The sequence below is a fragment of the Amblyomma mixtum genome, chromosome 7 (assembly GCF_055824585.1).
Source record: "Amblyomma mixtum isolate Tamu chromosome 7, ASM5582458v1, whole genome shotgun sequence".
Taxonomy (NCBI): Eukaryota; Metazoa; Arthropoda; class Arachnida; order Ixodida; family Ixodidae; genus Amblyomma; species Amblyomma mixtum.
The window spans coordinates 43911706-43938741 of record NC_143018.1 but is presented as its reverse complement, the minus strand read 5'-3'; the positions used below and the strand labels follow the sequence as shown (position 1 = coordinate 43938741).

The window sequence follows — 27036 nt, the reverse complement described above, 5'->3', positions numbered from 1 at the left end:
TCATGGGCCACGGCATACGGCTGAAGTGCGACCACGCGACGAGCCGAGCTGGCTGGCGTAGTGTTGCTTTCGCAACAAAATTACACTGCGCTGCTTCTTTATCTCTTCCTTCTTTCACTCACTGCCTTGGTGGCTTGCCTGGAAAGTTCCGCATCGTTCCCAACCTGCAGACCTTTTTAAAAAGCACAACATCGTTCCTGTTACGTCCCTGTACATTTAAAAACTATTTCGCCTATATAAACTAGAGTCAATGTTGTGACTGTACTTCGGACCACGTGGGCCCGATCAAGCAGCTACCGTGAACATTCATCGAGGCCGACAACCCCGCGACGGCGGTGGGAAGTGGGATGCTTGGAATGCCCCTCCGAGCCTCAGCGGATTAGTGTAGCAGGAATTTCAAGGGCCATTGTCAGCAGTAACCCCAGCGAAATTCCTTGAGCGGATTAGTGTAGCAGGAATGCCGGAGGTATTGTCCGAGCGACCACAGCGGAGATGACCACTATAGCGGCGAAAGCCGGGGACGGGCCGGAGGTATTGTCCGAGCGACCACAGAGGAGGCTACGTGCCGGCGCCGGTCACGCTGGCGGATAATTGAAGAATTCTGTGGCCCCGACTCGCGTTCTGGGCAATCGGCGGGGAGGCAAGTTCATTCACCTGCTGGAAGACTTCGGGAGATTCCTTTCCCGCAGGGCTGGATGAGTCGGCATCTCCTCCTCTCATCGACCCAGCTGCGAGGAAGTGGAAAAGCTCGCACTTGCCCAGCCGTGGGTGGTAACAAGAACGTCCCCTTCGGTCCATCCGATTGGACAGTGCTCGTCGACCATTATTCCCCAGCCAGGGATCTGGGGAAACCGAACGATATTTAACTCGGCCGTGAGTGTGGCCGAGAGACGCCTGCTAGCTCCAGTCGACTACGGTTGACGAAGACGTTCCCCTTCCACTGAGAGCCATTCTCAGTCCCGCTCTATGTAAATAATGTAAATACAGTTTTTCCTTCACTTCCCCTACTCCCCGTCTCCGGCCCACGTTCCTTCCTCCTTCGGCACAGCGGCGGTGCTCTTGGACCCGATGCCTGGTGGGACACGCTACTAGCATCGGCAAAATATATCATCAACTAAATGTAATGAGGCTTTGATTCACGTAGCAGGATTACAGAAAAATTCCACAATTTACAGCGTCCGTTATTTGCACCGAACAAACTACGGAAAAAAGATGCTAATATATTCATTACCGGTGGTCTTAAATCAGATCTTTGTGGACCCAAAGATTGACATATCCACGATCTCATTAAACGAGTTGCGTGCCATATGTGCACCGCCTTCGTAGCTCGCTGTTGTGCTACTCTTTGTGCAAGGAGGTCAGGGCTCGCGATGTTGTTTGTACAGTTTTTTACCTGGCCTTCTCGCAGCATCCTTTTGTTGCGGAATAAAATTTCACTTCCCTCACGGCACGGTCGAGGTTTCCACCGAGAAGTGAGAAAGTTACTGAGCCATTGCCTTTACTCAGAAACCAATTTTCCCACATCACGATGAACACAGAGGTATCTGACTCTTCCCGCCCAGCCGTCATCGTCGCCGTCATCGCTTCGGCGTAGGCAGTGATGATGATGAAAACATATTTAATTGGAGCTAAAATTGGTGGTCGGTCCCCCTATTCCGGAAGCCTATTGGATCTCGCAGCCGTTCTAGACCTTCCGGTCAGCTCCTGCTGAATTTTCGGCTCTGATCTGTACAGCTTTTCCTCCCATTATTCAATCGTCGGTTCCTTTCTGTCCTTTCCATTCCTGTGTTGTTTTGCCAAGCCCATACCTTGTGGTATAGGTCCACCCCTATGTCACAATGTACTCTTTGTGACTCGTAGTCTTGTGGGTAGATCGCGTTTAGTCTTTTCTGCAGCTTCGGAGCGCCCTTTTACGCTCACTTCTCGCAACTCTTTGACTTTACTTCGCACGGTGCAGTGACAGTGGGTCGGTTGGAGCCGATCGACAGGCCCGCACACATACCTTATCTTTGTTCCAACAGCCTCTTGCACACTGACAAAGTGAACACCTTCAGATGGACCTTCTAAGTAGTCTTTATTTCAATTTTGCTTATTTGTCATTGTATACGTGCTTCCACTGACGCTCCGTTGCAGCGTTTTCCATTCGATAACCTCTCTGCTTCCCCGCCATCCTCTGTGCAGCTCCTGCGATCCACCCATTACGGGGAGCACGGCATGGAGACGTCGCTGATTCGCACCAGCTCAAAGTAAGACAACGCCTTTGATGGGCAAGCTTATAGATAGGAGACTATTCTGCGCATGAGAAACGCAGGCTTTCTTTTCAGTCTACAGGTAGGAAAAGGATGGCTGGTGTTCAACGTGGCCTGAACTTAGCTATACGAGCGAAAGCTCTGTTAAGCGTGGTCTCCACTGTCCCAAATCAAATGTCAAGGTCAAGGTCCAAACACCATCGCCACAAAAGTTACTATGAAATAGCTTGTCTGCTGTGCAGTTACTGCATTTCGTCGCCTATTAAAAAAAACCTTCTCTTTTCGCAAGCAGTATATTGGAAACGCTGAAGCTGAACGGCTGCTCACTTTCAATTTTACCAGGTAGACGCCGACAGGATATATCACGGCGGTATTGATTTTAGTTTCCACTCCCTGATCAAGGGGTCCGCCGCATTGGCTGAGTGGTTATGGTGCTCGGCTGCTGACCCGAAAGACGCGGGTTCGATCCCGGCCGCGTCGTTCGAATTTTGATGGAGGCGAAATTCTAGAGGCCCGCGTGCACTGTCAAAATTTCCGGAGCCCTTCACTACGGCGTCCCTCATAGCCTGAGTTGTTTTGGGACGTTAAACCGCCCATAAATTTCTGCGCAAGAACAGATGAAAATAAAAGCAGAGAAAGAATTGAAAGCCAAATGTGCCTATCGACAGATTATTTAAATCCTCTGCCATATCACAGCATCACGAGTATTCTTATAGAAAGAATGCTGTACTACGACTTTCGTGAAAACGCGCTGACAGGGAAACTGATATGCTTTTAGAATTCGACGAGCTTAAAGGGATCAAGTGTGCAAAACGTGCAGGCAATCCAAGCGGAGTCCTTTTCAGCTAGCGTTTGAAATGGGGACGTAACAGCCGAATAAAGCTGCTATGGCGTTCAGGCTTCTCAGCAGCGCACGATGCCAGGTCACGAGCCTGGTGATGACGTCATTTATGGGGCCAGTATATTTTCAAAGCAGGAACGTTAATTCGTTTTCTGGCGAAATCACATAACAAACGGCACGGTGTGGGCGATGGTAACGGACATTTTAAATCTTACCCTAAATGACGTCATCCCAAAGCTTCTCTGCACTTCTCTGAAGTTTTGAGGAGGAGCTGAACATCACCAAGGCCTTAATGGACGATTACGTCACCGTCTGAAATGCTACGGCAAAAAAAATGGCATGCTTTACCTACAAGCTTCTCAAATCAAGTTAGAGGTTTTAACTGAGACGCATCACCGCATGCCTATTTCTTCAAAATAAACACATATATTGAATTTAAATATTTTTCATACTGTTCAAGGACACCAGAGGGTATTACGAATGCTTTCGAAAAAGGAACGCATTTCGAAGTGCGTCCGCTGGTCACTCTATACTTTTTAGAGTGCAGCTCTTTGGCGTCCGTTCCTGGGTTTCGCGTCGTCGTCGTCCTCGTAACCAGCTCCGCCCCCAATGTCACGCTTTTCAATTGGTCGAAATGCTCGTGACGTCACAGTGCGCGAATTTCAAATGGGGCCAATTGTACTTTGGCTAGTAACCATGCAACCAATCAAAGGGATCGTATAGTGATGCTGCAACTAAGTTGGACTGAGTTTAGTTAATTGCTTAATTAATCAATTAGCCTAATTAATATAGAGTAGAATGAAGAGGTCAGAAGAAAAGAAAGGAAAGACGCGCGCCGCAGCGACAACAGCGTCCGCGGAAGGAGACGCCGCTGAAAAAAACATAAGTACGAAGCCGCGTTCCCTCCACCACCACGCACTTCCCCACTCAGTAAGTTGTTGTTGTTGTTGTGACTGAGAGAAGGATGAAGAGGAAATTGCACGGGCCTGCTACTGGCTCTAGCCAAGCCACCACCGCTGCCACGTGCAGATAGACGAGAGTTAAAAGATCAGAGGAAAGAGAAAAAGGAAAGAAAAGACGCGCGTCGCAGCAACAACTGCGTCCGCCGGAGCGGACGCTGCTCAAAAAAAAAAAAAAGCGGCCGAAGCCGCGCTCGCCGAAGCGAGAACAGATACTCCTCGTGGCCGAAGCCGCGCTGTTAGTAGAACCCCTCCCCCACTCAGTTCGACGTTGCTCGTTTCATATACCTTGTGTCGAACATCCTAGACAGTTCCAACAATTGACAGGTTAAGTACAGAACACGATGGATAGAAATGCAGTAATATAAATATGAAATAGCCTAATTAACCTTTCTAGTTAGACCGCATAAATCAATAAAACCGAGAACGAAATTGGTCGAGTTGGGGAATCGAACCAGGGTCTCCGGAGTGCGATACGAGCACGCTAGCCACTCCGTAATGCCAGCTGAATGGTTTGGAATGAACAAAGGCGCGTCTAGCTAATACGGCGTCTTCGTTCACTCCCATCTTCCCCCTTTCCCTTACGGCGAGGTGCAGGTGTCCACCCAGATATGCGAGAGAGATACATTTCCTTTCCTCAAAAAATAAATTTACCGTCCAGCAAGGCGTACAGCCGAATTGGCGATGGCGTTCTGTGGACTCCCTGGCAGCGTTGCAAGACGCTGTCGCGTTCCACTCTTACAGGCGAAGCTTAACATGTTAACCACACATCAGTAACACACGCAGACAGCCAATGGACGCGTCATTCGCTGGCAGCACTTGATTCATCATTCACAACCACATTCTTAACGTACGCTCCCTTTCCGCACATGCCAAGGACGTACACCACGATCACATTCTGCGCCATTCCTCTGTACTTTGCTTTGCTGAAACCTGGATGGATCCCGAAGAGCCTCTCGAAATCATAGATTTCCTATACTGCTGTGGTGCTCGCAGAGACCACAACAGAGCGGCGGGAGTCGCTATCTACTTGCGCACAGGTCTCTCTGCAATACCAGTCGAAATGTTTGGCACGTCACATGAAGTTGGCGAACTGTGCGCCGCAAAGCTGCCCAACGGCTTGCTGGTAGTAGCTGCCTACTTCGCCCCTACCGCACTCACGAAAGACGTCGTGCACTTCCTGCAACTCGCATTAACCGTCCATCGATCCACACCGATGTTAGTAGTGGGGGACTTTAATGTTGACATAAAGACAAACAGCAATTTCCTAACACTTATGCGGGAGAACATCCCGTTCCTTTCGCTCGTAACGCGTCCCACGGCTGTGACAACCTCGCGAGGCACTTGTATAGATCTCGTCTTTGAGAATCAAGCATTGGTGTACCAAGTCGAACATATATGACTTCCAGATGACTGGAAAATTGCAAGTGTTGTGCCAATCTACAAATCTGGCCCTCGCAACACTGTATCAAATTATAGACCGGTATCTCTAACTTCAGTTGCGTGCAAGACACTCGAACATATTTTGTTCACCAGTATAGCAGCACATATGGACGCACATTCATTGTTTAATCCTCGTCAGCATGGTTTTCGAAGGGGCCTATCGTGTACTACGCAGCTGACTGAATTTGCGCACGATTTGGCTGAGGCACTGGACAGGCGACTTAGCGTGGACTGCGTGTTTTTGGACTTTAAAAAGGCCTTTGATACCGTGACGCATTCTTTACTAATTCAAAAAATGTCTTTTTACAATATTAGCCCTCAAGTGATATCATGGGTAAAAGATTACCTATGTTTACGGCAGCAGTTTGTGGTTATGAATGGCGCCGAGTCTCAAAGAGTGCAGGTTGTGTCTGGTGTTCCCCAGGGCTCAGTGTTAGGACCACTACTGTTCCTGCTCTACGTGAATGACATTGGTGACGGAATAGTATCTCAAATGCGGTTATTTGCGGATGACTGCGTTCTTTATAGTGTTGTCACTAGTGATCGAGATGCGGAAATGTTCCAAGAAGATTTGAACAGAATCTCAGAGTGGTGCGTTAAATGGAATATGAATTTGAATTTGTCCAAGACTGTCCTTATGAAGTTTACAAGAAAGAAAAACCCTGATGTGTATTCATATGTTATTAGGAACACAATGTTAGAACAGGTATTCGAATTTAAATATCTAGGCGTTTATTTTACTCCTGATTTGAGCTGGCGCCGTCACGTCGATTATATCTCTGCTAAAGCATGCAGAAACTTGGGATTTCTTCGCCGAAATGCAAGTACTTTTCCACTGTCATGTCGTGACATTTTATTCAAGACTTATGTCAGGTCGGTTCTGGACTACGCGTGCACTGTCTGGGACCCGCCTACTGCTAGAGATAAAGATAAGTTGGAGAGGGTGTAGAACATTGCCTCTCATTTCGTGTCTGGCACACGTGGGGCTCGTTACAGTGCATCGCGTACGAAGGATGCACTCAACTGGGAATTGCTTGACACGCGCCGAAAGAAGTTGCGTCTGAAGCTGTTTCATGCTGTTTATTATTCAACTGTTCGGGTTGAACGCGAAAGGTATGTGCAGGAGCCTTTTTATAGATCCAACCGTGTTGACCATGTTTTTAAAGTCCGCGAATTGGTGGCAAAAACTGAATTGTTTAAAATGTCTTTCTTTCCGAAAACCATTAGAGAATGGAACAGACTACCGAGCGATGTTGTGAGTGTGACATCAAATGATGCGTTCTTTCGTTCTTTAATGATGTGATGTGATTGTGATGTGTTCTTTTGAAGTGAGATGTACATGGTGAAAGTTTTATGCTTGTAACTCTGCCTGCGAGCGGAGGTGTCATGTGTGCTTCTTTGTTGTACATTGCCCCCCCCCCACTGTAATGCCACGGCGCTGTGGGTTCCTTACTAAATAAAATAAAATAAAATATCAGTCTATTTCTCCGACCACAAAGCTTCCTTCATGACTGTCAAGAACTGTTAGTGGAGTCTTTGTTAAAGGAATACGTGTGAAAAATAAAAAAAAAATTCTGTGATAGCGCATACATGTGTTGCTCGATTTCTTTGCCTCAATCTATCGAAAAGGTGAAACAGCTTATTTGCTGCGCTCAAATTTCGTATTAGGAAGTAACGTAATCGTCGGTAATTTTTTTTTATTCGAGCTGTTTGCCATTACGCATAATGAAAAAGGGAAAGAAAGTTATAAAAAGGAGTGTAAACAAGCCTCGCTTAAAAAGCGGCAAAAATTCGCGATAAAGCGATTATCTTGAGTCCACTTGCGATAGTCGTCTGCAACGTCCCATCGCAGGCCAACCTTTCTTAGGAAGCGTCGTCTCACGGAAGCTGTAGCCGGGCAAGTCCACAGCAAGTGTTTTTCGGGCGCAGCACCACAATGGGGACACTTGTCAGTTACTTAGTAACGTTTGTCACGCCACCGATGGCCGATGACCGTATGTCACTCTATACTTAAGTGACTTCATAAATTTCACACACGCTTAGTCCATCTATCGTGGAATCGACTACTAAATCATAGATTGATGTTTCGCAAAGAAGCGAGCTTTTGTCACATATGCCTTAATCTTTTCCTTAATATGCCTGTCGATGCTTTGCAGCGCCTGGCTCGGCGACGAAGATGCGCCCGTGGCAGTGAGGCTGAACCGCTTCCTGCAGTCACTGCTGGGACTGGGCACCAAGTACGGGAAGGGCGAGGCTGAGCACTACCAGGCAAGATTATCTGTCCTTTTTGTTCTCGTTTACCTTACAGGATCTTTTCCTGGACCAAGTTGGTGGGACATTACAAAGAACAAACTTGTAAAAAGAGACGGGACACAACAACCACCCTGTGTTGTCGCCTGCGTCTGTCCCGTCTGTTTTAATGCGAAAGCCTGTAATGGCTCATACTGTAGTCAGTTAGCAAAGCGTGTCACACGCGTTTAACTCGGGAACTAAAAAAGATAGAAGAAAACCAATCGTTGCCTCAGATAGAGGAGGGAAGAACGAACCTGGAAGCCAAGTTTGATGACTGTAAATTAATTAGTTAACTAATTATAGGCAAAATGTCAAATTTGCGTCGAAACAGCGCGGACGTCGATATAGCCACGGGAACGGTGTGACGTCACATCCACCGGAAATCGTCACGGCATAGCGAAAATTGTCATAGAATGGCCAGAAAATGTCGGATTTGTGTCAAATTAGATGGGAAAATGTGTATTAAGCGTAATTAACGCTTAAGATCCCCGAAAGATGTATCATTTGGGTACCGATATAGCCACGGGAACGATGTGACGTCTCATCCACCGGAAGTCGTCACGGCATACTGTCCTCGGTTTTCGTCTCTCAAAACTTTAGTTGCCAATGTGTCCTCGCAATTTTTTGCGGTTTTGCTCTTAGTGGCAGTGACCACGAACAGCTTTACTGTTTACTCGTTTTTTTTTTTGTTCTTTTACCCGTCAGGGTATATATCCTAGTTCATACGCAAAGCAAATTAGTGTTAGCCGCCGTTCACGTTATGCATTAGCGCACCTGCTGTCGACCTCCGCGCTTTTATATGCATTGTGATGGCATTCGCTTTGTCCGTTTTACGTTTTCATTACCCCTTGGTTTCTGCCCCTTACAGCTTGCCAATTACGGAGTTGGTGGTCAGTACGTGGCGCACCACGACTTCCTCGCCGATATCTACAAGGACCCGAACAGAAAGGTGAGCAACGTAAAAGCAGCTCATCACTTAGTCTTTGTGGTTGGAAGGAGATACGAGAGGCCAAGTGCTGACCGCATTATGGTGGCAGTTTTGGACCGCACTGACATGATTATCACAAATTTGATTTTGTGCACGTGTTAATTGCGGGCTGAGCTCCCTGCTCTCCAACTGGGTTTTTCATTGGAGGACAGACACATCACAAAATAATATTTCTCCAAGATAAAATGTTTTCTGACGGGAAGATCCGTACTGTTAGCTCCTCTTTGGGTTTGGTGTATTGTACTTCGAGAGCTTCAGTGAAAATACAGAACCTCGGAGAGAAGACAGACTACGTTAGTGGGGGATCGTATACCTGCCGCGGTGGCTCAGGGGTTACAGCGCTCGGCTGCTGTCCCGAAAGACGCGGGTTCGATCCCGGCCGCGGCGGCTGAATTTCCATGGAGGCGAAATTCTAGAGGCCCGTGTACTGTGCGATGTCAGCGAACGTTAAAGAAAACCCGGTGGTCGAGATTTCCGGAGCCCTTCACTACGGCGTCCCTCATAGCCTGATCCACTTTGGGACGTTAAACCCCAATAAATCAATCAATACGCAACAATTCTGAACAATTCCCACCGTTACAATCTCGCCGTAAAGTTGGTCGCCTAACACTATTTCACAAGCTATATCATCACGTTACGCTTCACGACTATTTCATATCACCCCCAGAATACATTTCACGTCGCATCGATCACCGCCACAAGGTTGGCATCCCAACATGCCACACCAAATCTTCTTTTCAGTCATATCTTCCTCGCACATCTGTGGAATGGAACCGCCTTCCCCCCCCGATATTGCAGCCATTGCAGATAACAAAACCTTTCACGACGCAATAGCTAACATTGTTTATTCAGAAAGAAGTTGATTCATGTGTTATATCTGTTTCCACTGTGTTATGTACATTGATTTTATGTTATTTACGCTTTGTGAATGTTGTTTGTTTTAATTTGGAGAAAATTTATTCTGTACTACCTGTTTTCACTGTATTGTATTCATTGTTCTTTATCCTAATTAACCCACTCCCCTCTGTAATGCCTATGGCCCTGAGGGTACAATAAATAAATAAATAAATAAATAAATAAATAAATAAATAAATAAATAAAAGCATTTTTGAACGGGAACGAGTTTATGAAAGCAAATTTTTCATATACTGTAAGGTTTCACTGTACCAATGAATTTTAATCTGCAGATCTTTAGTCGGCAGGCTTCCATTTTTTAGCTATTAACGTTTTTGCTATCGTCAAAAGCGTTCCCCGTTGGTTTCCTATGGCAGTCTTAACTGCGCGATGCGACCGATGGAAAAACTTTCTTGTTACAAGAAAGATTTTGCTTGCGCATTGGAAGAATGGACCATTATCTTCAATATTTCCATAACAGTACCTTAAAGTTTTCCAATATTAAAAATTTTTGTCCCAAAATGTTAATCATGAGAAGTTAATATCAGTGCAAGCTGTCGTATTGGTCACGTGGGTAGAGTAAGAAACATCGCAGCGGCCTACCGGGCTTTGTTGTCTCCAATGCCTGAAGCGGACGATAGAACAAGGTAACTTCAGCGGCACGTTCGGGGAAAGCACTTTCTCTATATTTTTTCTTTCTTGCTTGTTGATGTTTTCGTAATCTAACTCTCTAAGTCTCATTTGTGTCGCTTATCTATTGCCATTAATTTATTTCTTCTTGTAGTCATTTCTGCTAAAGTAGGTGAAATTATATTTTTGTATAGCATTAGATTGCATTGTAACATCAGATGTTATCCTCCCGTATGGTATCCTTATGTCCGTATCTAGATGGTGTCAGTATATCTCTGGTGAAATAAGCAGCATTGTTAAATAAAAAAGAATAAATAGCTTAAGGTAACGAGCATTGCAGTGCGCGCAGTTCTAAGAAGAAACAAATGACATTTATTACTAAATGACAAAGAGGGTACTAGGAAGAAGGCAACGTAAGAGGCAGCAGCTTAGTATCTCATGGTGAAATGACGTCACAAAATAGGCAAGTATGATTTTGTTGAGACAGTGAAGGGCACTTCAGTATCGCCGGCAGTCTTTTCGTTTTGCAGTACGTTGACATCGGTTCTCAGCGACCATGGTGATATTAATGACTCTGTTCTTTACCACTGCACGTTGCTAAAATTCTGCCGCCTTTCTCTTGCCCTCAAGATGGACGACTTCGAGCGGGTGTCCGGAGATCGAATAGCCACACTGATGTTCTACGTGAGTCACTGTTCATGGACGTTTTTTTTTCTTCATCCTTCATTACTCGCTCATTGCTTTCCAATGAAAGAATATATCTGAAGCAGGGCGAGCAATAATTCCTAAGATTTTTTTTTATATATGTAACAGAATAATGTTAGCCAGCCTGAACGCTATACTGAGTTACAATTTTTTTTATTTATTTCATACTGCAGATCATGTTACAGATCCAAGCAGAACTTAATTATTACTTATTTATTTTTTTCTCTCAATCCGAGCATGCCGGCCGCATTAACAATAACTGCATAAGCTACGCGTTAATCACCTAACGTCTAAAAATCAACACAAATCACCACCCGTTCTCAGCTGCAGTTTTTGTAGTTATTGTTGTTGCTGCTGTTGAGCAATTAAGTGATTAGAGACGCTTAAATGGGACCTTAAATCCAGATGCATTTTTCAGCATGCCTGCTAAATTCCCTGACGGAATCACGTTACTGTTCTAGCCCAGCTTTGTTCCATACGGCCTTCGTTCTGCTTCGTTAGCTCGAACTAAAACGCGGCCGCTATGGCTGGTATAAACTAGCCAGCGCGGAGGATGACAAAAATGCGACAGAAGCGACAGTCAACAATCACTGTAATAATCTGCTCCCGGATTATCTCACTGTTATCTCAGGGCTGCACCACGCCTTAAGTATTTTCTAACGTGATAGCGTGTAAGGCCCCATTCACCAGAAAATCCAGTGTCGGTTTTGTCGGCGTCAGCGTTGTGAGCGAAAAATCACGGGCCAAAAATCACCCCACAAGGTCACGTGACCTTGTGGGGTCACCACAGCCTGCCCACCGTAGCAGGTGGCAGTTAAATTAATGATTGGTCACTCGGGAAGAGCAATCTGGGTCGCACAAGGCCCACCATTGGAATCACCTGCCATTGCAGGGCAGTGGCGCATCGCTTAACCTCTGCACCACTGCGTCAGGAGGGGTATGAGGACTCACAGGGATCTATGAATGCAAAGTAGAGAACGACCGTCTGCATATATGGGGATTAACCCATAAAAGCTATCGCGTCATATCCTTATGGCGAAGGTTAAGTGCCCCCTCCAATTTTTTAGGAGGGGAAATTTGCTCCATGTCGGAGACGTGTCTGATTCCAGGAGGAGTCATTTTCCGTCTGGAAGAACTTTTTGTTGGGCTAGATGGTGCATATTGTAAGAAAAGAACAGTAGCGCAACCAAGACGAACACAAGAGAGGACCATACAGGACTAGCGCTAAACTTCATCTAACTTTATTTACTAACAGCGTAGCAAATATAAGGAAAACCAGGACACGTGCAGAGAGATACCAGTTTCCACACAACACTATCTACAGAACCGTTCAAGATACGCCATTTCCGATTTGAAGAGGTTCACCGACGTATCGCTAACACAAGATACACCTCTCTTCCTTATATGAAATGCTTCCAATAGTTCCCTTGCCCTTGTGTCTTTGCTTCTACCTAAAATCTTTATCTCATGAAACCGTGGTTGACACTTTTTGCAGTACTTGCATCTTGCCTGTGGCAAATGTTCTGCCGCTCGAGGGCATTCATAACACTCCGTCGTGTGTGTTTATCTTTCCTTCCTTTTCAAAACTTCCTAGGGGCACCACTTTGTCTCTGGGGCTTGAACGGGAGCTCTACTCACATTCCTTAAACTTATAAGCCACTTTGCGGTCAGGGCAAAAATAAAACGTGCTAGCTAAGCGTTATCGTAACTGCTGGTACTGAGTAACTGGTTACAACATATTGGTTAGCAAGAATGCGTCCCGTCGGCCCCTTTTCGCTGCCCCTTGTGTTTCTTTTTAGCTCTGGTTAACTATGTTGCAGCCGTATACTGTTATACCACCAGCATCCAACGGCGCATGCGCAAATGGCTGTAGTGGCCCGCAAGTGACGCGGGTGTCAGGGTCATCGCGCCTGCACTGCTGGATGTTAGCGGTAATGGGCTAGCGCTAAGCTAAAACGTTCCAGCTTTTCTCACCTTCCGGAAAGTCGGAGCACTGGAGATTACGGTGCATCACGTCACACTTGCTTAAAGTTTCTGCCTGTCTCTCTTTACAGCTGAGTGACGTCGAAGAGGGAGGAGCCACAGTGTTCCCACATCTTGGTGTACGATTAACACCGAAAAAGGTGAGAATAGTAAAAAGCGGTATGCGGGCAACATTTAGCACTTTTCCTGTTTTCCATTACTCCTAGCTGCTGACAAAATGGCATCGGCGCCCGCGTGCTGCGTGATATCGGTGCACGTTAAAAATCCACAAGTGGTCGAAATTACGCCGGAGCCCTCCACTTCAGGCGAACCTTTCTCTCTTTCTTCTTAAACTGTTTATTCCGTGTCTCCCCTCATGGCACAGTTAAGGATGTCCACCTAAAAGTGACACACGTATGCTGTGCCCTTTCTGTTGCTCAAAACATCAATTTTCATTGTCTAGAAGACCAACTTAAACCGTGAAAGCACTCATATTGTATTGCACACTGAACCGAAAGGATTCTCGACGAAGTGTTGTCGCTACCTCGCAAGGCGCGTATTTTAGTGTTCCAGATCTCGAATCGCCTTCTTGCTTCTCTGTTGTAGTACCACTGGCGCCATCTGTTTTCCTTGAGCAAAAACCACGTAGTGCTCCAGGTCTCGAATATCTCCCAGCTGCAGCACCACTGGCGCCGTCTCTTCTCCTTGAGCAAAACTATACCCATCAGCAAGAAGCGCTTACTACAAATCGTATTGTACCAGCCACGTATCCAAGCGTTGCTAGCAACTCTAACATGTGTTGCTCTTTGCTGGGTTAGTTCTTACGCCATTACAGCTAAAATTTAGTTGCCCTAAATGTCTGTAGTGCTTACGTGAGCAAAGGGTGAACAAAGGCGGAACCAAGCATATTGTTGCCCATGCGCCTTTTGTCATTGTTAACTCCTTGATTTGCCCCGTGAGTATGGCAAACTTGTAGCGCAATAAAATTTTAGCTCGTCTATGCTTCCGGTTCGGACCAACTTAGATTGAAAATTGGCTCTGAGCGTGGCAGAAAAAAAAGCAGCAGGGAGCGTCCGGCGTCAGCCTCGAAGCCTAGTAATAAAAAGTAAAAATATAGTCTCTGCTGAAACAAACGCGTCGCGCAAAAGCCGTGAACTGTCACGGTAGATGGAATGCGAGCCCACGATAGTAGGCATATAATAGGCAGTATCTATGTGACGTCACCAGCCTCGTTTCGCCACCACGCGGCGCAGAGGGTAGCATGGTTGGAACAGTTGTCACGACAACCATTTCAAATTTTTTTCTGGTCACGAAAACTTATTCAGGCGAATATGGATGGTTTGGTTGGGTTTATTGGGTTTTAACGCCCCAAAGCAGCTCAGGCTATGAGGGACGCCGTAGTGAAGGGCTCCGGAAATTTCGACCACCTGGGGTTCTTTAACGTGCACTGACATCGCACAGTACACGGGCCTCTAGAATTTCACCTCCATCGAAATTCGGCCGCCGCGGCCGGGATCGAACCCGCGTATTTCGGGTCAGCAGCCGAGCGCCGTAACCACTGAGCCACCGCGGCGGGTGATATGGATGGATCGTCGCTTTTCTCCGTTTTGCCTTTTTGCTCGAATACGGCTAGTGTTATGAACGGTACTGCAGTTTTCACATTTAGCGGTTACTGCAAGCCCGAATGTGCCGTCGTCTTCTCTCTATTCAGGCCCGGTATCTTTGCATTTGCCCGAAGGGCCCAACCTAAACAGCCCTGCTTGAACACAGTCATCGCGTTCATGTTTCCGCGGCGCTCGGTAACTGCTCCTAGCCCCCACCCCCATAACCCGCCAGTGGAATGACGCTAGCGGGGCAGAAAATGTAGCGAGATTGGTGGACAGGAAAATTAAAATGCAGGAGTTTTTTTTTTTTTTCTTTTCTCACTCCCTTCTTTATCCCTTCCTTTCCCTTACGGCGTGGTTTAGGGTCTACCGAGATATGTGAGACAGTTACTGCGCTAATTCCTTTGCTCAGAAAAAAAAAAACAATTTTCATTTCAACTTTCAGGTGAGGCGAAGCATAGGAGAAGTGGAAGCACAGCCATAACCATAGTGGCCCAGGTCACTGACTCGGTCCTTAAAGCCGTGCAGCCCTGGGTCAGCACCCAAATTCAGAACGCCACTAGCTCCGATTCCCCTCACCTCAAACGTAAGACAGCCTCCCGCCAGGCAGCGAAGGAACACGGTTCAGGCTCGGCAGCTGTTGGGTCGGTGCGGCCCCTCGCTGGGGTTGCGCTGGCTCCCGGCCAGAGCTAGACCGCTCCCCCGTAAATAAATAGAACAAGATGGCTAGCACATCTAATAGGAATGATAAAAACCTTGAAAAATTCCAAATCATCCAATGGAACTGCAGGGGTTTCAGGGCTTGGAAAAAACGGTCACACCTCCAGCTCTACCTGCAGTCCCTAGGTGACATGCCGGCACTCGTTGCCCTGCAGGAGCCCGGCATAGACGCTAAATTATCACGCTACAACACCTTTCAGGGGGGCCCCTCTACGTGCATCCTGGTGAATAAGGCTTACACCGGGGTTCAGGTCGACTTAGACTTGACTACCGAGGAAGAATATACAATGGTCCGGGTACTGCCTCTCAGACGCCGCGACCCGTCAATACATATCCTCAACATATACTGCCCTCCGCATAAGCCGCGCGTAACTTTTAATGAAGTCTTCCTTCGCGCGATAAAAATGGCAGCCAAAGAGCCTCTAGTGATCGTTGGAGACTTCAATGCTCCCAGCCTTCATTGGGGCTACCACTTCGAACAGGCAAGAGGACGTAAGCTGGCGGAGCTCATCTCTACCCTCAGCCTCACGTTGCTCACGGACCCGGCGTATCCCACCCGAGTGGGGAATTCGGTAACCCGCGACACGTGTCCAGACCTTTCTCTCGTTAAAAATGCTAGAGCGGCTGCTTGGGAGAACTTGGGAGATTCTCTAGGCAGCGATCACCTCCTTCTCCGGATTACACTCATGGCGAAGGCAGCGCGCAAAAAATGGGGTCAAGCCAAGCTGACCGATTGGCACAAATTCCGAAATCACACTATCGCTCCCGTACTATTTTCCGGCGGCTACGCGGAGTGGGCTAACCACATATACAACATTCAGAAACAACACGTCACAACACTACAAACCACCGAAGAGATCCCCGCAGTGTACACCCACCTCCTGCATTTGTGGGAGGCGCGCCGGAGCTTAACTAAACGGTGGGAAAAGCAGAAAACTAATCGCAAATTACACGACCGCATAGTCAAACTCACAGAGCAAGCTGCAGCGTATGCTGCCGAACTCTCAGATTCAAATTGGATAGCACGCTGCGACGCCGCAGCTCATCAGATGAGCTCGAAGGGGACGTGGCGTCTCTTTCGCAGTCTAATCGACCCCTCTCAAACGAGAGGGTAGACGCAAAAGCAGCTCCGGCGGGCTCTGCAAGGGTATCAAGGTACGACGGCGCAACTCGCGGACACTCTGTGCGACAGATATCTTTGTCGTACGGAGGACCCGCCTGGGCCTGAGTACATGTACTCTGGCAGGCATAATGAAACACTTGATGCCCCTTTTGAGTTGCACGACCTTAAGGCGGCCTTAGCAAAAATGCTCCGGGGTACGGCTCCGGGACGGGATCACATAACAGTGAACCTGTTGGCGAACCTACCGGACTCAGCCTACCTCCATTTATTAGAATACATCAACCAGATCTGGGACGGGCGTCCACTCCCTCCCGAGTGGAAAACGTCAATTGTGACGTTTATCCCTAAAACAGGTAAGGCCGTGAATACGGACAACCTGAGGCCCATATCACTGACCTCATGTGCGGGCAAGCTTATGGAGACGATGGTTCGGGATCGCCTCTCTCCATACCTGGAGAGTAAGGGCTTCTTTGCAGTCACCATGTTCGGGTTTCGCCCCCACATGTCTGCACAGGATGTCCTTCTCCAGCTGCACAGGGATGTAATACGACCTACAACTATGCAACACAATGACAAAGCCATCCTCGCCCTTGATCTGAAAGGGGCTTTCGACAATGTTAAACACGAAAGCATCCTGGCCAACTTGAGTTCTACCGATTGTGGGGCTAGGGCCTACGCGTATGTAAGAGATTTCTTGACTAATCGCCGGGCCTTTCTTCGGATTGAGGGCGAGGAATACGGCCCTTACATTATGGGAACACGGGGTACCCCTAAGGGAGCGGTGTTATCACCGCTCCTATTCAACATAGCTGATGCGCCTCCCAAGCCAACTGGCCCGGGTGGAAGGCATTCAACACGCGTTATATGCAGATGACATTACAATTTGGACCACTGAGGGGAGCCTTGGGGACATGGAGGCCCGCCTTCAGCAGGCCGCTTCCATAGTCGATGCGTATGCTATTGACTGCGGGCTCCAATGTGCTCCAGCGAAATCAGAGCTTTTGCATGTCAGAGCGAACCCAAAGGATAGGACAGCAATTCACATCTCTCTGTCAGGAGGTCCTATTAGAGAGGTGGAGGAGCTCCGTATTCTGGGCCTTTTCATTCACCACAGACTCAGACCGGACTCCACCATTCTGAAACTCAAGAGAGTAGGCGAACAGGTAGGGCGCATGATCCGCCGCGTTCCAACAAGCGGGGCGGTCTGCGGGGCAGGGACGCGCTTCGGCTCGTCTATGCCTTCGTGACTAGCCGGATCCTCTAAGCCGTGCCATATCTCCGCACTACTAAGCAAGACGAGGCACGAATAGACGCCGTCATCCGCAAGGCAACTAAGCGAGCCCTGGATCTCCCGGTGGCTACCTCTAATGCCAAACTCAAGGCATTGGGGGTGCTAAACTCCTACCAGGAGCTGCGGGAGGCCCACCTCGTGAACCAATACACGCGGCTCATGCAGACGGCCCCTGGGCGCCGCCTGCTAAACCGCTTACACATCCAACACGACTGCACTCCAGAGGAGGCGGAGCGTATCCCAGTACTGTGGCGCCATATGCTCTGGGTCTCCCCGCTCCCCCGTAACATGGAGACCGACATGCACGTAAACAGGCGACAAGCGCGGGCTCGGGCTCTTGAGAGACAACACGGCTCCCTACCTGGTGTATATTATGTAGACGTAGCAGGCCCATCGCCCACGGGATTTTACACGGCCGCTGTCGTTCACCAGGAAATGCACGTTGATGGACTCTCTTTTCGAGCCCCGAATTCAATGCGAGCCGAGGAAGTAGCGATAGCGCTTGCTGCCGCCCACGCCAATTCGAGAATCATCATTACGGACTCCCGAAAAGCATGTGATCATTACTTGGCAGGGGAGATCTCCCCCTTAGCTGCTTGTATTCTAAGACGGACTGCCACTGATCCAACACCCAAAAGAATAATTTGGGCTCCTGGCCACCAGGGCTTACGAGGTAATGAGGCCGCTGACGCGGCTGCCCGAGCGCTTACTCACCGGGCTCCTCATCCCAGCTCTTCTGGCTCGGAGACTAACCAGCCGCTGCTACGATTCAAGGAAATTATAACGCATTATAGCGACATCCACCGCCTTTTCCCGGCCCCTGCAAAGGGGCTGAGTAAGACGGAGGAGCGAACTTTAAGGAGCCTGCAGACAGGTACTCTACTCTGTCCTGCAATCTTAAAGCATTACGATCCTAACACGGATGGGCGATGCCCACACTGTGGGGAGACCTGTGATATCTTCCACATGGTGTGGGCATGTACTCAAAATCCCCACCTCCCCCCTTCCCCTACCCCTTCCAGAGAGGCATGGGAGACTGCCCTTCTCAACTGCTCCTCGCTTGAGTCCCAAAGGGCTCTGGCGAAACGGGCTAGAGACGGGGCATTGTCATGCGGTGTCCCGGACTAGGGACGCCGACCATGTAGCGGGGCCACTCTGTCGCTCCCAAACTCTATTTCAGTAATTAAAAGTTTTCACCACCACCACCATAACCATAGTTGGAGGGTAGTACGCGATCATACACACATGCCCCGCGCAATCTTTGTCGTCACTTGTGAGCCGTCCACTGACCTGTAATCACGTGACCACGCTGCGTACATCCGGTGCATCTAGCAATCGCCATCAGATCAGAAATGCTTTGACACCCCTCTTGGACGCTGAATTTAAGCGGAAGGCCGTATTGCCGACGTTTACTTGTATTTCGCGATCATGAAACAAGCGAATTTTCTTTTTCTTATGCTGGTTTGGTTTGGCTTTATGTGGTTTACCGTCCCAAAGCGAATCAGGCTATGAGGGACGCCGTAGTGAAGGGTTCCGGAAATTTTGACCGCCTGGGGTTCTTTAACGTGCACTCATATCGCACATTACACGGGCCTCTAGAATTTCAACTCCACCTCATTTCAACCATCGCGGCCGGAATTGAACCTGCGTCTTTCGGGTCAGCAGCCAAGCGCCATAACCACTGGGCCACCGCGTCGGCATTTCTTTGATGCGAAAGCAACACTACGCTATAATATAGGTGTAAGCGATTTCGCGGAGAGCCCCAACTGCGCATGCGCGAGGAGCGAGTGTGTGAGAGTTACTGCATAATTTCCTTTCCTCAAAAACAATTTTCATTTTCTTCATTACGGCCCCTCTCTCTTCTTTCACTCCGACTTCCTCCCTTCATGTACGGTGCGGTTCAGGTGTCCACCGAGATGACAGAGAATGACTGCGCCATTTCCTTTCCTCAAAAAGTGTTGCGTTCAAAAGTCATCGCGCCGAACGAGTGGTGGCGTTCCGTGGACCACGGCAGTGCTACAACACGCTGTCGCGTTCCGCTCCTAAAGGCGAAGCTTAGTCGTCATTAATTAACAATTAATTAGTATTTAGACATCAATAAGTAATTAATAATTAATTAGTAATTTGTCATTACTAAGTGATTAGTACTTAACTATGTGTGACGTCATCGAACGGTGACGTCACCAGTGCCACAGAGGCAGTCAAAGTGATGAGATGCCGCCGCCGCTGCGATTGCCGCGCCATCGCTTCCGCAATTCTACTCGAGATGGCCATTAAACAGTGCACAGCCAATCTTTTTCTCCTCAACGGAGAAAATCTCTCAGCAGAGAGGAAGCTGTCACTTGGAGACAATTACAAACAGGCTCTTTCCCAAACCTACATATACTAAACAAAATGCACCCTACGATATACACGAACAAATGTCCCTGGTGCGACGAAAAACCTACACTATACCACATCACATGGGCCTGCCAAAACATAGACGTGGTCCCCAAAATACAAAACCCGAGTGCGGAGCAGTGGGAGACTCTGCTGTCCAGCGACCGCTGCGAAGACCAACAAGGTCTGGTACAGCGAGCTCAACGGGCGGCAGTGGCCAGCGGAGCCCTGGACTGAGGGCAACCGACCACTGATTAGAGGCGGACGACTTCGACAGAGAAGGCTCCTGGGGGTAGAACCAAGACGTCTCTGAAGATGCCCCCAAACCGCAGGAAAAACCATTAGTGTAAATAAAGTTTTCCCTTCCTTCCTTCCTTCCTTCCTTCCTTCCTTCCTTCCTTCCTTCCTCTACGGAGCGTGCAATAAGCAAGTTGTCGTACTGCCGCTCAACACAGGGACGTTTACACGGTGACCCTCTTGCGTTTTTGTAGAACACGCGGAAAAGGGTTGCAAGAAGCGTTATATTTCTGCGTAAACTAGATGTCTGCGTACTGCATTAATTAAAAGCATTCAACTCTGCATTGAACTTTTTTAGTAAGGCAATTGTATTAACTGCAATCAAACACAACTATTTCGCCGCGGTGGCTCAGTGGTTATTGTGCTCGGCTGCTGACCCGAAAGACGTGGGTCCGATTCCGGCCGCGGTGGTTGAATTTAGATGGAGGCGAAATTCTAGAGGCCTGTGTACTGTCCGATGTCAGTGCCCGTTAAAGAACCCCGGGTGGTCGAAATTTCCGGAGCCCATCACTACGGCACCTCTTTCTTCCTTCTTCTTTCACTCCCTTCTTTATCCCTTCCCTTAGCGCGGTTCGGGTGTCCACCTAGATACGTGAGGCAGTTTCTGCGTCATTTTCTTTCCTCAAAAAATTAGGCAGTAGCTTAGCTCAGCTCTGGTTAAGCCTGGATATACAAGCGAAAAGCATCAGTTATGCTTGGTTTGACGTCATGGCCGTTGCAGTTCGCGCACAATGCACTGGGAGCACCACGATAACGGTGGAGGCGTTCAGCCGTCCTCACACTGCTTGTACGGGGGCGGAGGAGGAGACGGAAATCGGTGCGGTTAAAACTGCCCGCAGGAATGCGGAGAGGAGGGTTGCCGGATGCGACGCGGACAACACGCGGCTGCAACGAAAGGTAAAACGGCAGGTAGGAGAGGAGCGCGCGCAGTAGTAGCGGCCATAGAGTTTCTTACTACTACCTAGAGGGAAAGCTGGCGGCGCTGCACTTCAGCCAACATGGACGCCCAAAGCATCATGGGGCGGTGAGCTACTTGTTGCGGCACAGTCGTAGTTTTTCGGGAACACAGAGTGGCAGTACTAAGGCGTTTCATTCCGAAAACGTAGTTCGTGTGTGCGCAGACGGCTTTGGCGCGAACGCAGTGTGCAAAAGCCATAGTAGTGAAGACGCGACGACACACGACGCCAATAAAAGGTTTTACTCTTCCGAAATGCCATTAAAAAACCTCTTAAAGTATCTAAACAACAACATTTTATTTGAAAACATATTCACTTTTAAAAGTGCGCCTGTTAATAACGAAATATTAGTTTTTTTAGTGTTCATCACTTAGCCAATAGGAAAGCTAGTCATGTCTTATTTTAGGCAAACTTTGCACTTAAATGCTTTTCTGCTCGTTTGTTGCAATCATTAGACAAGATATTGAATGTTAGGACGTTTGTAGCTATCAAACAGCTTTATTTTTTTTATTATTTTTTGGCCAAAAGTTGCAGTTCCGCAACAAGTAGCTCACCGCCCCATGATGCTTTGAGCGCCCATGGTGGCTGAGGTGGTCACGTGGGGTCTCCATGCAAACTCCCATAGACGGCTTGCCAGCTTTCCCTCTAGGTAATAGTAAGAAACTCTATGGTAGCGGCGGTGAGAAGGCGGCGCACATGCGCAGTAGGGCGCGGCTGCGTCGTAAAGGACAGGCGACGGAGCGACGTCCCTCGGTCGTGGCATACGGCATACGCGAAGCTCGGCTCCGACACTCGTAGTGAAGCTTTTCGCTTCAAAACCAATTTTCACCTAGGATCGATCTTTGACGTGCACTGACATCGCACAGCTCGGGCGCCTTTTAAGGCGAGAGCCTTTAATGCCTCATCGTTGTCGACAGAAGGTTGCCAGCAGAGGTGTCACGATTTTCTAGCCAGACCAGAACAAATATATAAAGCCGAGTAGGTCGAGTAGGGGAATCGAACCAGGGTCTCCGGAGTGTGAGACGAGCACACTAACCACTCCGCCATGCCAGCTCGATTGTTTGGAATGAACAAAGGTGCGTCTAGTGAATACGGTGTCTTCGTTCACTCCCATCTTCCTTCCCTTACGGCGAGGTTCAGGTGTCCACCGAGATATGCGAGACAGGTACATTTCATTTCCTCAGAAACCAATTTACCGACGATCAAGGCGTACAGCCGAACGGGCGATGGCGTTCTATGGGCTCCCTGGTAGCGTTGCAAGACGCTGTCGCGTTCCACTCTTAGAGGCGAACCTTAACATCTTAACCACACATCAGTGACACAAGCAGCAACACTGCGCTTAAGGCTTTCGCCTCACCTCACTTTAGGTCAACAAAATGCCCCCTGAATTTTTTTGTTTCACCTCCATCGAAACGCAGCCGCCGCAATCAGGTTCGAACCCGGAAACTCCGCTCGGTAGCCGAGTGCACTAACTACTAAGGCCATTGACGATGAAAAAGTTTAAGATGCGCATGACTGGATCCCAGGGTCAGTGCATACCTCAATCGCGCTTTCAGGTACGTGGCTGGGGCGTGCACCTGCAAAAAACTGTGCTTTTGCAGAATACATTAATGCGAAAGCATTACTGGCCATGTTCGCGGTTTCGTGTCCGCAGAAAGTGGACGCCGTAGTGGAGGGCTCCGGAAATTTTGACCACCTGGGGTTCGTGCACTGGCATCGCGCAGTACACGGGCCTCTACAATTTCGCCTCCATCGAAATTCAAGAAAGTTCGTGCGCGTCGCCTCCGCTTTTAGCGCTTCCAAGGGCTTGCAACAGCCGTTGGTTGTGTTGCTGCCGTCGAGTGCGGCCGCTCCTTTCGTATGAGTCGAATGGTGCGGTATCTCGTCGTGTCCTTGCATGCGCGTTGATGTGTTTGCGGTCATGGACGGGGCGTCTACGTCGTCAGACGGCGCGTCTTCAAATTCCACCAAAACGTCCGCAGAAAGGAAATGTGTTAGGGAACGTCAGGAACGTAATACCGAATCGAAGCGTTTGAAACGTGCTTCGCAACACGAGCGACGAAAGGAACCACCCAATCACCCAACACTCGCCTCCGGAAACATGCCGAAGCAAGACGTTTGAAGGGCGTACGTGCTTCACAGCGGACGCCGAGAGAACCCCAGTCGCCTGAATCGCACGAGTCCCAAGTGAAGCAAAGAGAGGCGACAAGTGCTGTGCGATGTCAGTGCACGCTAAAGATCCCCAGGTGGTCGGAATTTCCGGAGCCCTTCACTACGCCTCCTCTTTCTCTCCTTTCACTCACACCTTTCTACCTTCCTTTACGGTGGGTTCAAGTGTCCACTGAGATATCTGAGACAGATACTGCGCCATTTCCTTTCCTCAAAAAACAATTATTATTATTAGTATTAGTAGTAGTAGTAGTAGTAGTAGTAGTAGTAGTAGTAGTAGTAGTAGTATTGTTATTATTATTGTAGTTGTTGTTGTTGCTGTTGTCGTTGTTGTTGTTATTATTAGAGGCGACAAGTGCGGGACAGGCGTCAATGCTTTCGCATTCTGCCAATACAGGTCGCCACAGTGATCTCTAACGTTTTTTTTTTTTAAGCATCTCAGCACGTGACGTCAGTGCACACTAGCTCCAGTATTTGGACAGGAATGTGCGGCTGCTTTGTACATGCGCTTCCCGGAGCTGCTTGACGATGTGATGGAGACGTAGCTGACTTTATGTGTTTGGTGAACCGCTGTTCATTTTGCCCCCAGGGAAATGCAGCTTTCTGGTGGAACCTGAACTCAGACGGCGAAGGGGAGCAGCTGACGAAACATGGCGGCTGTCCCGTCCTCTACGGCTCGAAATGGAGTGAGTGGGTCCTTATTAATGCGAAGGCATTAATGGCTATGTCGCATCAGCGAAAAGTGTCCGGAAGTTTTGTCCACACGATTACGTAGTTCTTTTTTTGACAAATAGCGTGTGATGAAATGTTGTCGTGGGAAAAATTTGGTTGATGAGGTTCAATTAATTAATTAAACGCGAAAACTACACTTAGACTTCAAAATACCCATGGACGTCGATATAGCACATGGACGTCAAAACAGCCACGGACGTCGATATAGTATGTGGACGTTTTGCTTTCGCATTGCTCCCGCTTTCGCGTGCGCGACAAATAGCGGATTTGCACAATCTCTGAAAAAAAAACCTCGCCTTGGTGTGATTTTAAGCGTCTTTTATTGTATTTATTTGCAAATAACAAAGCATGAGAGTATCGCCTGCGTTAATGAAAAAATATTTTCGGTTGATCGGTTTGTGTCGCTTTAATGTTGGCGGATACTTTGCGTTCGTATGCTACCAAAGTTTTAGACGTGATTAGTCATCTACTGTTCCGAAACATTATATCATATGGAAAAAAAAACAGTATTCATTGGCTGAAAATAATATTCGCCGAAAGAAAACCGAAAACTGCATTCCGAAATGAACATCGAAAAATGTCCGCCGAGTTTCCAAAAATTAAATACGCACAAACCCTTTCCGTAACACTTCTCAACTTAGAAGCAGCCGTATATGTAAACACCGCACCGCAAGTTGAAGACGACGTCGCCTGGGCACAAATTCCGAGAATTTTGGACTGGGTACCGTTTCCAAGGCCGGCTGTATCTAGAACCAACAAATTCGGCTGGTCTGTTTACAGCTTCATACCTAAATTTCAACGCCACAGTTGATAGGGAACTGAAGTTCATATGACAGCGTAGTAACCGTGTTTGACTAAGTGACCGACCAGTTAGTTCATTGACTGACTGACTGATTCATTGATTGATCGATTGGTTAATTGTATTATTGGTTGGTTGATTGATGGACTGGTTCGTTGAATAATTGATTGATTGATTGATTCATTGATTGATTGATTGATTGATTGATTGATTGATTGATTGATTGATTGATTGATTGATTGATTGATTGATTGATTGATTGATTGATTTTGATTTGACCGCTCGATCGAGTGAGCGAGTGGCAATAGCCGATACCGCATTTCATGTCTCTGGTTACTGAATAAGACAACCTTTCTGTTCCAGTCGCGAACAAGTGGTTCCGATCCAACAGCAACGTGTTCCGATTGCCCTGCGCTCGAAACCGCAGCGAACCTCTGGCGCCGCTCGTCTGAATCCATTCACCGGCACCGCTGCTGCGGCTGCAATCTCCAAGTCATGCCAATGAATCTACGTCGTTTCTGTTGTTCTATTTAAGCGTGTTTCGTTCTAGTAAGTGGTTGAAAGCAGAAATAAAGAGTTGTTACATTGTATCTCGCTTTATTGGCATGAAGAAACGGAACAGGCTTAGTCTTTAAACCGGACAAACCTGTTCTAAACATTCGCGGCTGACTCCTAAACTGACCTTTTCCAGCAGCACTTATTGGCTTCACCGCGGGTTCGCACTTCATCTTGCCATACTGATACGCAATTGTCTACATTTGCCGTTATAACCAAGCCAAAAAGATTTGCTGCAGTTGCATTAGCCAAACACCAGGGGGAGGTCTGCTATAGAGGCAAGACAGTTCTTCGAAACTGCGGAGATTTTGCAGCAGTTCGATGGTAACGACAGCTGCCTACAAATTAACTTAGCAGATAAGACCAAAAGCTAACTGTCGTGTCCGGTCGCTGTGTTGAATGCAGCGAAAGACGCACACGGTACTTTAAGACTTCGTTTATTTAAAGCCGATGAGGGTGCGACCAGCGTCGACCGAGGCAGGAGCCGAACTGGCCGCCCGAAGAAAGGAGGGAGCGGAGAAGCGTCCACGGGAGGGAGTGGCTTCCCAAAACAGGAGGAGGATGCGGGGGCGCACCATGGGGGGGCATCTGGCGACAGCGTGCGACGAAGGGCAAGTGGTCGTTAGGAGGAGGATGCGAGTGGTCGTTAGGAGGAGGATGCGAGTGGTCGTTAGGAGGAGGACGCGGGGGCGCACTCACACAAAAGCAATAAGGGGACACAACACTAACATACCGACAAGCCTGTCTCAGTTACTGGGCATGCATCATGGAATTTATATGCATATATAAATTCCATTCCCAAGAAAGTTATTTCTAGAGCTTCATCCCAAAATGCTTACCTCTCGTTTCGACAGAATTTACGAACGGCCTCTGTCAAGAGTATAAAGCCCAAAAGGCCTGCTTATGGACCGCGCTGCGTGGCTTGTTCTTTATTGGCACCATTCTAGCTCTTCTTGAAGCTGAAAAGAACTGCGCATGCGCGCCTCTCCTCTTCCAGCTTATACACTGGTTACAGTGTTCTTCTAGAACACTGGTCGATAAGAAGACGCCTGCTCCTATTGCGCATGCGCAGTTCCCGCTAGTGACAGGTGCTTGCGACAGATAGCGACAGCTGTCAAGCACACACTTGCCACTTTGCAGGCACAGCTGGCTCCTCGTGAAACCAGATAGCGCCTGCGTCTCCCAAGTGCGTTTGTTCTTAACCAGAGAGCGCCACTTATGTGACAAAGTCAGATTTCCCGAGAATTAGGAAATCCATGCTTGATGCAACAGCCCCACTAGAGGGCTCGGAATCGAACAGCTTGTACTCTGTACTTAAGGCAAAGGCTGTAGTTTGTTATATAAAGGGTGTTTCACCTAAGACTTTTTAAAAATAAAATAGGCTTTTCGAGTTAGAACAACGCTTTTTTCTGCATAGCATTGTCAGCAGTGTAGCACATAAGAATACA

General features: G+C 48.1%; 1 protein-coding gene across 2 annotated transcripts in view; it reads left to right on the top strand.

The window, feature by feature from the left end:
- The window catches only part of LOC149335833 (prolyl 4-hydroxylase subunit alpha-2-like), a 36362-nt gene extending 10739 nt beyond the window's left edge, over window positions 1-25623 (top strand). The window contains exons 10-16 of one of the 2 annotated variants that reach the window (XM_089552400.1): window positions 2182-2246; window positions 7649-7760; window positions 8653-8733; window positions 10927-10980; window positions 13056-13124; window positions 24092-24188; window positions 25397-25623. In XM_089552400.1, the coding sequence (XP_089408526.1) occupies window positions 2182-2246; window positions 7649-7760; window positions 8653-8733; window positions 10927-10980; window positions 13056-13124; window positions 24092-24188; window positions 25397-25485 (567 nt within the window). In that variant the 3' untranslated portion in view covers window positions 25486-25623. Of the gene's footprint in view, window positions 1-2181; window positions 2247-7648; window positions 7761-8652; window positions 8734-10926; window positions 10981-13055; window positions 13125-13190; window positions 14315-24091; window positions 24189-25396 lie in introns of those variants that run through there. The other variant, XM_089552401.1, reaches the window with a different exon arrangement.
- Window positions 25624-27036: the final 1413 nt, after the last annotated feature.